Source organism: Eriocheir sinensis, chromosome 33 (genome assembly GCF_024679095.1).
Source record: "Eriocheir sinensis breed Jianghai 21 chromosome 33, ASM2467909v1, whole genome shotgun sequence".
Classification (NCBI taxonomy): domain Eukaryota; kingdom Metazoa; phylum Arthropoda; class Malacostraca; order Decapoda; family Varunidae; genus Eriocheir; species Eriocheir sinensis.
In genome coordinates, this window is record NC_066541.1 from 17,878,735 (window position 1) to 17,890,740 (window position 12,006).

The 12,006-nt window shown below is 39.1% G+C and overlaps 1 protein-coding gene across 8 annotated transcripts in view; it reads left to right on the plus strand.

Moving 5' to 3' along the window:
* Window positions 1-339: 339 nt before the first annotated feature.
* LOC127006822 (histone H3.v1-like) overlaps window positions 340-12,006 on the plus strand; it is a 28,768-nt gene continuing 17,101 nt past the window's right edge. Inside the window, exons 1-4 of one of the 8 annotated variants that reach the window (XR_007759781.1) lie at window positions 1,154-1,290; window positions 4,384-4,600; window positions 5,018-5,134; window positions 11,400-11,548. Coding sequence is in view for 4 of the 8 variants with exons in the window: in XM_050877172.1 (XP_050733129.1) it covers window positions 4,442-4,600 (159 nt within the window). In the remaining 4 variants the exon portion in view is untranslated. Of the gene's footprint in view, window positions 1,291-1,344; window positions 1,541-1,901; window positions 1,959-4,383; window positions 4,601-5,017; window positions 5,135-11,399; window positions 11,549-12,006 lie in introns of those variants that run through there. The other 7 variants (XR_007759780.1, XM_050877172.1, XR_007759782.1 and 4 more) reach the window with 7 other exon arrangements.

Genomic DNA, 12,006 nt, shown 5'->3' on the forward strand with positions numbered 1-12,006 from the left:
TCTGATTAATGTAAAATCACTTAGGTTTAAGGACAGACCACCAAGTCTGGACCATGGGGTCTGTGTGGTCTGATTTTCTATGTAAATCTATGTAAAGGTTGAAACAATTAGTTTTGAGGTACAACAATGAGTTTTCCTGTTCCAACGTCCATCTTCCCTTATTAAATATTTCAAAGCCATTATTTACACGGTTTTAGGTTTAATTAAAGAGAAAAAGCGATATAATTACCAGATTATACAGGAAGAAACGTTGTAACCAATGGCTTTAAGATCTAATTAATACGTGATTCATTTCCCTTCCTCCCTCCCTTTATCTCCCTCTCCCTCCCTCCCTCCCTCCATGCTTCACGTAAGGGAGACTACTAAGTGTATTAAGAACTCCCTGAAGCCATTATTCCCACATATAAGCTCATTACATCATATTGTAAGCCCGTGCTGAAGAGTGATAGGATTTTATACTTTCTGCAGTTTCGTTCACAACATGTGCCGAGACCCAGACCCAGACCAACCCATTAATAACGAATAATAATGATTCCAAGGCCTTACCGCTGTTATTAAGGCCCCGGCAGGACTTAATTGGGGTTTACTAATGACAGGACACGCGATAAAAGGGCAAAGGTGCAGTTAAATAGAGTAATTAATGTTTCCGAGGTTAAACTAAAACTATTTATGTCACCGATAATATACCTAAGCACTGCAAAAAAAGCCCTATTAATTAAACATTTCGACCCTATCTCTAAATAAATCTAGTTATTGGAGCGGAAAAGACAGTTCCAGGGTCATTTAATTCAAGTACGAGAATCTATTGAGCTGGCAGGAATCAGCTCGCAGCCGGAAAATAGCTCGCAAAGGGGACTTTAAACAATGCTTAATTTTCAATATATCACTCACTGCTATCGTTTAACTGTCCCTTTGCGACTTCAATACACTGCAAATACATCAGATAAACACTTAAAATCAGTAGAAGGCTTTAAAACAAACACATAGGAGATTACATAGGAGGAACTACTCTGAGCTGATACTCACTCCTGGTTTGGGCAATCTCAACGCTTATATATAGATCACAGGTGGTTAAAGAGACATAAATCAAGGCAAATTAAGACGTTTTTTGCTGTCTTTACCCCATTGGACGTGGGTAGTGGGTAGTGTCGCGACTTATTTCCCCGACGAGGTATTTCTCGCACACACCTGGAAGCCACAATGTCATCCGTGAAGGGAGTCGGCTCTTATATTTTTGTGTTTTTTGAAGCGAATTATCCTGTTGCCGAGGGAGCCATGCGTCTAGAAACGGTAAATAGTCCCTTGTGATTGTTTTGGGCGGGTGAGGGCAGTGAATTAAGGCTTGTAATAGGTGGAAATAGGGAAAATGTATCGGTGGGGGGGAGAGGTGGATTTAAATGGCCGCCGTGGTCGTTCAGAAGTTCATCGTTTTTTACTGATTTCCGGTAAAGTAGAGTACGTGGCGGCACGGGGCTTGAGGGGCAGGGCGACACGTGCATTGCATTCCTGTGTGTGAAGTTGGAGAGCGGGATATAAGCCGGTAAGGTCAGAAAGGCCAAGTATATAACTGGCTTGGGGTGTCCGGCTCCATATATGACCTTAATTATTAATGACCTCTAAGACATTCGGGCACTATGATAGGGAGAACTGAGATGAATGACCTAATGTATGGGGTCAAATGAGGTGTGAGTGTCTTAAATATTGAATTATGGGCGTTTAGCGGTGAGGTCATAAGGGCGTAACCGGCGGATGGAGCGAACCATATTGATGTATTATCTCAGTTATCAATAACACCTAAGAACTTTGAACGCTATGAGAGGGAGAACTAAGATGAATGACCTAATGTATGGGGTCAAATGAGGTGTGAGGGTCTTAGATATTGAATTATGGGCGTTTAGCGGTGAGGTCATAAGGGCGTAACCGGCGGATGGGAGCGAACCATACGTGACCTTATATCCGTGAGTTTTGACCAGTGTAAGATGCCTGGGTACTCCTATATTAAGGATTAGGGTGTATTTGTGTTGTATTATTGCAGATATGAGGTTTGGGTTGTGTTACTCAGGAAATATTGAAGGTTAACGTGAGCTAGAAGTGATTTAAGGGTGATTCGTCTAGCGGGCGGGGTGAATTTTACGAATTTTTCAGATTTATTTATTTCAGTGTTATTTCTCTTGATTTTTTTGCGTTTTCATCGTCATGGTTGTGATTTCACATGTGTCTGAGGTGGTATTGATGGTGATTGTGGTGATATTAGGTGATGCATGTGGTGGTGATGACCTGGGGTGGTGAACCTATTAACTCTAAGGGGGAATATGTAGGTTAGCGTTGTTGCCTTGACCACATGTGCTTACCCTAGACCATCGGGTGTCATTCTAGAGTTATACATGCTCCTGGTACTGCGAAGGCTGGCATGAACCTATATTTTGCCTGTCAATATTTACTTTGCTCTCACAGGAGGTTAAGGTTAAAATCTAAGTTTAATCCAAGGTTAGGATAACTTAGCGATGACCAGTATCTTATCCTAGACCTGGGGGCTTCGTGGTGCAGTGGTTAGCAGTTAGCACACCCGGCTCACAACCGAGAGAGCCTGGGCTCGATTCCCGGGCAGAGTGGGAAAATTTGTGAGGCTTTTCCGATACCCTATGCCCCTGTCCACCCAGCAGTGTACCAGGTATTAATCGGGGGTTGTGTCCCGTCTCCTGGGATCTGTTCCCTTCTTTAATTCCTTCCCCTTCTGTCTCTCTCCGGCATATGGCCACAGATGTTGCGCCGACTAAATGAAATTTTCCAACTTTTTTATCCTAGACCATCGGGTGTTATTCTAGAGGTCTGCTCATGGTACCGTGAGGGCCGGAATTGACCTATTTTGTCTGTCAATTTTTATCTTGCTCTCACAGGAGGTTACGTTAAAATCTAAGTTATTCCAAGGTTAGGATAACTTAGTGCTGACCGGGCATTTTTTTTTGTTAATGTTTCCGATATTTTTCAGCCCTTGAATATATAAATAAGTGTGAAGTGATGAGACTTGGGTGTTTTTTCTGGAATAACACCCACTTGTTTAGGATAAATAGGCAGGATAGGCCTCTCACCACACTGCCGTTGATGTCACTGGCGGGAGAGGTGGCTACGGTCATCTCCATACTCCCCGCCTCTTAAAATATTGTCTTGGGGTGCAACGCAGTATATATTTGTTTTATTTCATTGTGGTAGTAGAGTGCACGGCAGGTACGGTTAACCCGGTAGCTGTGGGGATCATGTTTCTTAACTCGGTAGCAGCGACACATCAAATTTGTGGCTTTACCGTGTAGCAGTGATGGGCCAAACCTGTGTCTTTACCGTGTAGCAGTGACGGGCCAAATTTGTGGCTTTACCATGTAGCAGCGACGGGCCAAACCTGTGTTTTTACCATATAGCAGTGACGGGCCAAATTTGTGGCTTTACCATGTAGCAGCGATGGGCCAAACCTGTGTTTTTACCATATAGCAGTGACGGGCCAAATTTGTGGCTTAACCGTGTAGCAGCGACGGGCCAAATTTGTGCCATGATATAAACCCCCCAAAATAGATGATACATAATCTGATCACAAATGCTTTATATATAATATGAAATGGTTTGTGTGAGGGGTGATTTTTTCCATATTTCTTGCTTGGAGGGACCATTAAGAAACATGATCCCTGCTGCTGCCACTGGGTTAAAGGCCCTTCCCTCTAAGCGAGAAAAATGAGAAAAAAATCATCACTCACACAAACCACTTCATAATATATATCAATTCATTTGTGATCATTTTATGCATCATCTGTTTATTTATTTATTTATTTTTACGTCTTGGCCTATTGCGCCGGTAGGCTTCTTCCCGGTGGATCCTGATGGTCGGTGGTGGGGTTTATATCCTTCTTAATATATCAAGTTACATATGGCAAGAATTTGGCCCGTCGCTGGTACACTGTAAAGCCACAAATTTGGGCCCTTGTTACTACCAGGTTAAGTTAGGTCTTGTTAGGATAGCTCAGCAAGTTTGGGCAGGTTAGGATAGCTTAGATTTAATTCTCTAAATATATGGTCTTGGGGGGGACACACCTGGAGATATATTTCTGTTTATATTGTTTTGACAGTGGCTTGCTAAGGCTAGATTAGTTTCATTAAAGTTTGGGCAGGTTAGGATAGCTTAGATTTAATTCTCGAAATATATGGTCTTGGGGGGGACACACCTGGAGATATATTTATGTTTATATTGTTTTGACAGTGGCTTGCTAAGGCTAGATTAGTTTCATTAAAGTTTGGTTAAGTTAGGATGACTTAGATTTAATTCTCTTTATATATAGTCTGGGATGACACATTGAGGCATATGTTTTTACTTTTTGCATATTTGGCGTCGGAACACAGGCTGGGGAAGGAGACGGTGGCTGAGTGGTTAGCGTTCCGGTCCTGCGTTCACTGCGTCATGGATGATGAGGGTTTGAATCAGTCGCTGCCACAGACTACTTGTCCTGAAGACCACCACCATCATCCTGGACTGTATGGGACTGTCCAAGGGAAAGCTAGATGGGGCCGCTATAAACACTTGCCGGCTTGGGCCCACCACCAGGCCCAGCCAAGGGAGGTAAGGAAAAAAAGTATGGCTAGGTTTGAATAAGTTTTAGGTTAGAATAGCTTAGTATTAAATTATCTTGTAATTATTATTATTGTCATTATTATCATTCCTATTACGTGTAATATTATCCAGCTTGTAAGGGACTGTATGCATATACAAATACACTGTATTGCCAAGAAACAAGGGGAATTAACTATTTTAATGATAAATATAAGTGAATCTCGTTATTGAGGACCAGGAGACATTTTGTGTTGGAGAGAGGGAGGGTAGAGGAAGAAAAGTATGTAAAAAAACAAATATGAGAGAGAGAGTATCGATTAATTATCTTATGTTATACAGCCCTTGATAGAGAGAGAGATTTTATAATATATTATCCCATGCCGTCTTTCCTGGTACAAGACTTTGAGAGTGGACACGCATTTGCAGGTTGGTGTAGCAGTGCCGGGAGGTTCCATAACACAGGGCACTCCTCACCTCAACAACAGTCTCTTCACCGACAAGTAATTCTTCACCAACAAGCTTTTCAGCAGCTTGGAGAAATAGGTAAGCTTTCTCTACTCATTTCCTGCCCTGCCTTCATTACCCCCGCCAGAAGCCCCCAAAGGGTGAACCCGTTATATTGAGCTGTAAAATGTTCAGCTCACTTAGTAACCCAGTGTGTTGTAAAATGTTCAGTACATCCCCTTGCTTAGAGGGAAAGGCCTTTTAACCCAGTGGTTGTAGCAGCGGGGATCATGTTTCTTAATGGTCCCTCTAAGCGAGAAAAATGAGAAAAAATCACCCCTCACACAAACCATTTCATAATACATATCAAAGCATTTGTGATCAGTTTACACATCATCTATTTTGGGGGGTTTAAATCATGGCACAAATTTGGCCCGTTGCTGCTACACAGTAAAGCCACAAATTTGGCCCGTCACTGCTACACAGTAAAGCCACAAATTTGGTCCGTCACTGCTACACAGTAAAGCCACAAATTTGGTCCGTCACTGCTACACAGTAAAGCCACAAATTTGGTCCGTCACTGCTACACAGTAAAGCCACAAATTTGGCCCGTCACTGCTACACGGTAAAGCCACAAATTTGACCCGTCACTGCTACACGGTAAAGCCACAAATTTGGCCTGTCACTGCTTCACGATAAAGCCACAAATTTGACCTGTCACTGCTACACGGTAAAGCCACAAATTTGGCCCGTCGCTGCTATTGGGTTAATACATTAGTAGGTCATGGAAACAACTGAAACACACGTTCTCATTTTTATTTAAATTTGTTCTTCACCTGCGTCGGCCACCGTCTGTCCTCACCCCGCGCTCCCGTCACCGGCCGCTGCCTCCACCTCCGCCACCCCACCTCACTTGCCTCCTCCCTCTTCCTCAGACTACCCATGCTATTGGTGACAAAGATAACTCCTTTAACCTGGTAGCAGCGACGGGACAAATTTGTGGCTCTACCGTGTAGCAGCGACGGGCCAAATTTGTGGCTTTACTGCGTACCAGTGATGGGCCAAATTTGTGCCATGATATAAATCCCCCCAAATAGATGAAACATTTGAAACATTTTATTATCCCTTTTTATACAATTATGTATTTACAATAATTTACTAGTGCAGGGAGCCCATTTAAAGCTGTTTGGTTTTTTGGCATTACTGGAAAATTTGGTGCCGGTTTTAAAAAATTTTGCAAAAATAAAAATATATATATTTTTATAGCAAACAAAAAATAAATATATATATATAGATATATATATATATATATATATATATATATATATATATATATATATATATATATATATAATATATATATATATATATGTATATATATATATATATATATATATATATATATATATACACATACAAACATATAATATATGACAAAAGTAAAATGATGATAATAATGTTATGCTGGAAGCTTCCCCCGGCGACCATAGGCCTCTAGAAGGCTCCCGGAGAAACGAGCAAGGGGGCGGGGAGCAAGGCGAGCCGTCCGCGCCCCACGGGGCGCGGCCAGGCGCCAGGCGGGAAGTGTTGCCAACTCGCATATATTTTAGCTACATGTTCTTGTATGATCTAAAATATACTGTAACATTCTAGACTGTACTGTTCTGGATATATATAGGAGAAGAGGGCGAGAGGAGCCCAGTCCCAGTCATAGTAAGCTAGTGGTAAGTGAAGAGTCAGAGTGAAGTGTACTACTAAGGAAGAATATTAAACTACAGAAGCTGTGCAAAGTGTTTACATATCTCCCTCCCACGGAGTCTCCTGACGGCGACACGGAACCCAAGTAACACGTCCGGCATAACAATAATAATAATAATAATAATAATAATAATAATAAGTTATAGAAATAATAATAATAATTAACATTGTGATAATTATAAAATAATAGTAGTGTAAATAATAATTAAAGTGATAATATCAACACAATATCATTAGTACAAAAATTGTAATTGATTTATAAAAATAATATGGTAGTACTGTAACTGATAATGTAAGTAGTAATAGTATTAATACAATAATAATAGTATAAGGTGATAATTGATTAAGCTGAGGACACACTCTGACAGATGATACATGGACTTAATAATTATAATTGAGAAGAATATGTTTTTTAAATTGTTCTTTAAAGGAGTGTATTGAATTTAGAGCTTTAATATTATTAGGAATAGAATTCCATGTTTTAGGTCCTGAATAAGAAAGTGAGTGTTGAAAAAGTGTTAAATTATGGGCAGGTGTAAGTAAATTTTCATGAGTACGGGTGAAATAAGTATGTTGTGGCTGTAAAGACACGGAGGTTTCACTTTTGATCTTTTTATACATGTAAATCCCAATTTGTAGCTTATTTATGTCAAAAAGTTTTAAGGAATTTGTTTCTTTAAAGAGAGGTTGTGTGTGGGCAAAGTAGTCGCTGTTTGTAATAATTCTTATTATTTTCTTTTGAAGTCTAAACAGAGGTAACAGGTGTGTGGGGTAGGTGTTGCACCAGATAGGCGTACAGTAATACAGGTGTGGTAAGACGTGCGTTATATAACATTTTCAAAACATCAATGGGCATTAATTCTTTAATTTGATATAACAGAGATACTAGCCTGGATAATTTAAGGATTTGGTTTGTTACGTGGTGCTTAAAGGTCATGGTATCATCATACGTTATTCCTTATAATGTATGTTTATTAGTTCTGCTTATAATGTCTTGGGAAAAAAATAGGGACGGAAGCATTGATGGTGACTTATTAGTAAACAGCATATAAAATGTTTTGTTTAAGTTCACTGTTAATCTATTACTCAGACACCATTTATGAAAGGTTTGTAGGTCAGTGTTTGCTATATGTATCATGTCAGTAGGATTTTCACCAGTAATATTTAAGGTTGAGTCATCTGCGAAAAGGATTGTTTTAAGGTTTGTAAATATGTAAGTAATATCATTTATATATAAGAGAAACAGGATTGGACCCAAGACACTGCCCTGTGGAACACCGTATTGAAGAGGTAGAGATGCAGATAGACAAGTGTGGAATTTGGTTGATTGAGTTCTGTGGGACAAGTAATCCTGAAACCAGCCATGAATAATACCTCTAATTCCATAGTAATACAACTTACGTAATAATATATCGTGTCTGACTGTATCAAAAGCTTTGGTGAAGTCAACAAAGATGCTTAATAATGACTGTTTATTATCTAAAGTTTTATAGATTTCTTCTGAATAAGTTCTCAAGGCATCGAAAGTGTTTAGACCACGACGAAAACCAAACTGACTTGGATTAAGTATGTTTTTAGTTTCAAGAAAATTTATGAGGAATTTTCTCATTACTTTTTCAAAGATCTTAGAAAAAACATTTAGTAAGGATATTGGTCTATAATTACTTAGTTCATCTTTGGGACCTTTCTTATGGATGGGGACAACAGTTGCATGTTTTAGGAGTTGAGGAAATTTACCATTATTGATAGAATTATTAAAGAGTATAGACAAATGTATTGCAAGTTGGTTACTACTGGTTTTTAATACAAATACTGAAAGTTCATGCACATTGCACTTTTTGTTTTTAAGGGAATAAATTACAGTAATTACATCTTGGGGGATAATTATAGGAATTGTCATTGAATGAGGAAAGTCACCTTGAAGAAAGCTGAGAGGGTCTGTGGTGGAAGGTGGTAGACTGTGATCTATTTTAGGCGCAACATTTGTGTAAAATTCATTAAAAGCTTGTTCAATTTGTAAAGGTTCAGAGAGTTTTTTACAATTATAGATTATGTTATTTGTGGAACTCTTCTTATGGTCATGATTAGAAAGTTGGTGGATTGTTCGCCATATTTTACGGGTGTTATTTTTAAAACTAGTGAATTGAGCCATATAGTAAGATTTTTTAGCTTGTTTTATAGTATTATTTAGGATGTTACGGTATTGTTTGTATTGAGCCTCGGTGACAGCACCAATTTTATAGTCCTTAAATAGATAATTTTTTGTCCTTATAGAGTTTAGTACTGCCTGTGATATCCAGGGATTGTTTAATCTTTTTTCAGTTATCAATTTAGATTTAAGTGGAAAACAATCACTAAAAGCTTTTTTAATATTGTCTAAGAAAATTTTACAGTTGTCATTGACATCGTGCTCATTAAGGAGAGCATTCCAAGTGATCATATTGATTTTTTGAGCAAATTCTTGTTTATTTGTTTGATTTATTACCCTAAACTCAATTTTATGTAGATTCTTAGATTTAGAGGGAACTTTAACATTAAGGAAAATTGGTAGATGGTCCGATATTGGGTAATGGATTATACCAGATGAGAAAGTGTTGAAAAAATTTGTAAAAATATGATCACAAATGCTTTGATATATATTGTGAAATGGTTTGTGGGAGGGGTGATTTTTTCTCATGGTGGTTGGTGGTGAGTAATGTGGTTACGTGGGTGGGCCTGCGTAAGTCTAGGTGAGTAGGGTAGTAGTAGCCTAGTATAGTAAAATCACTGAGAGCTGATGCCTATATATATATATATATATATATATATATATATATATATATATATATATATATATATATATATATATATATATATATATATATATATATATATATATTGTGAGGCAAATAACCATAATTATCTAATTAGTTTTCACCTGTATCAGGCTCATGCCTTGCAGGCCTTTGTACGTGGGCAATAACCATAAGACCCTAGGTTGGGAATGGTTGTTTATACTATATTAAATAGTTAGCATTCAACCGATGGTTGAATGCTGCCACGTCAGCCTACGGCTTTCATCGGTAGTTGGGGTACCGGAGTTAGTTAGTTGTGTTCTGGAAGCGGAGGTGGCAAGGTGTTGGTCTTTCGTGGGTTGGCCATACATAAGTATTGTTCTAGTTTTATTTTGTAACATAAGCTCACTAGTTGTGTGAGGACGTATTAATTGTTCATTGTGGTGTGAATTTATTTGAGAAGTGAGTTATGGCTCGAAAGCTGGAAATCAGATAGCCGGTGTGTGGTGCTGTACCCATGTGTTTCCACTTTTATGCTTTATAGTTTTATTCTGTGTTTAAGTGCTTGGTCTCAGTAAATGCAAGTGTTTTTAGTGTCGGTTTGTTTTAGTTTGCCTTTAAGGCGGATGGTTATTGGTACACCTACGATTGTATAACTAAAGTAAGTTCTAGCCGGTGGTGTAACAAATTGGGGCCTGTCCGGGATCCATCTATTGCAATAGAGTATGTGCATAATATTAAGATGAATGTACAAAAGTTCATTGATAATCCATCACTAGAGTTTTTGAGTGCAGGTACATTAAGGAAGGATGAGTGGATTGCTTTGGCAGAGCATTACGAAATTACTGTTAGGAAAAGTTGGAGGAAGATTCAGATTAAGAACGCTGTGATTAAAATGCTGGTAAATACTAGTGTTATTAAGGAGGAGGCCTTACATTTGTGTGAGGAGGAGGGGGCTACCTGTCTCAGTGAAAATGCACTGAGAGCTTTGGAGTTAGAGGTTGAGCAGCGGAAGTTGGAAGACAGAGAGAAGGAGAGAAGATTTCAGTTGACCATGCTTGAAAAGAAGTCTGAAATGGGCCTTATTGGAGAGCAGGCATTTGATGTGACAAAGTGCTGTAAGTTTGTGCCTGTATTTGATGAACTTGATGCTGAGGAATACTTCCTTCAGTTTGAGAATGTTGCCACAAGTTTGTCATGGCCAAAAGGGTATTGGCCCATAATTGCTCAGACTTCCTTTAAAGGAAAAGGGCTCTCAACCTACCTCTCCTTGATGACTGACCAGCAGAAAGATTACAGTATTGTCAAGGAATCTATCCTCCAAGCCTACCAGTTAACTCCAGAATTTTATCAGTCTAAATTTCGTAACTCTGCCAGGACTCCCAATCAGACTTTTATTGAGTATGCACATTTGCTGAGGAAATTGCATAATAGGTGGATTGCATCTCGTGGAGTAACCACATTTGATCAGTTACGTGAGCTTATGGTGCTAGAACAGTACTTGAACACCTTGCCATATGATATAAGAGTATATTTATGTTAAAAAGAGGTAGATTCACTTGATAGAGCAGCTTTCTTAGCTGAAAACTATAATCTAATTCATAAGGCTAACAGAAAGAGTTATCCTGACCAGAACACAACTCGACATGTTGGTAAGCCTTTGAGTACTGATTATGTTGGGAAAAGTGTGAACAGTGCAAGTTTTGACACTAAAATTTGCAATTACTGCAAGAAGCCAGGTCATTTTGTGGCAAGTTGTCCTAAGTTGGAGAAGAAAGATCAGAGTAGGTCCGATATAAAACCTGTTATTAATTATGTCTTTAAACCAGCAGATGTGAGTGATCCTGTTTTAACCACGTCTAATAAGTGTCAACAGCTGTTCCAACCATTCCGATTTGAGGGTAGTGTGTCAGCCTCTGAGGCCGGTCCGTCCATCCCTGTCAGTATCCTGCGTGATACAGGTGCCTCGCACAGTATTGTGGTAAGGAGTATTGTTCCTTTTGTTGAGGATTTGTACACTGGGGAGTTTGTTGTGCTGAAAGGTATTAATGAATGTACCACACTACCATTATGTAGACTCTACCTAAAGGCTGGCATAATTTCTCAGGTTGTAACTGTTGCAGTGCAGGATTCTTTGCCTGTTGAGGGAGTTACCTTTCTGCTAGGCAACGATATTGCTGGTTGTCGTATAATTCCGGATCCTGTAGTCTGTTCTAATCCCTTAACTTTTGACCCTGCAGTAAAGTTGACAGAACAGAATCCTGGATTGTTCCCTTCTTGTATTGTCACTAGGAGCCAATCAATGAACGCTGTCAAGGATACTGATGTTGACCTTGATTTGGATAAGGTATTCCCTAATGAGGCTATTCATGATGAGATGGTTGAGGAGCCTGTTAGTACTTCCAGTAGTGAGATAAAGTCTTCGGTAGAGACGGGTGA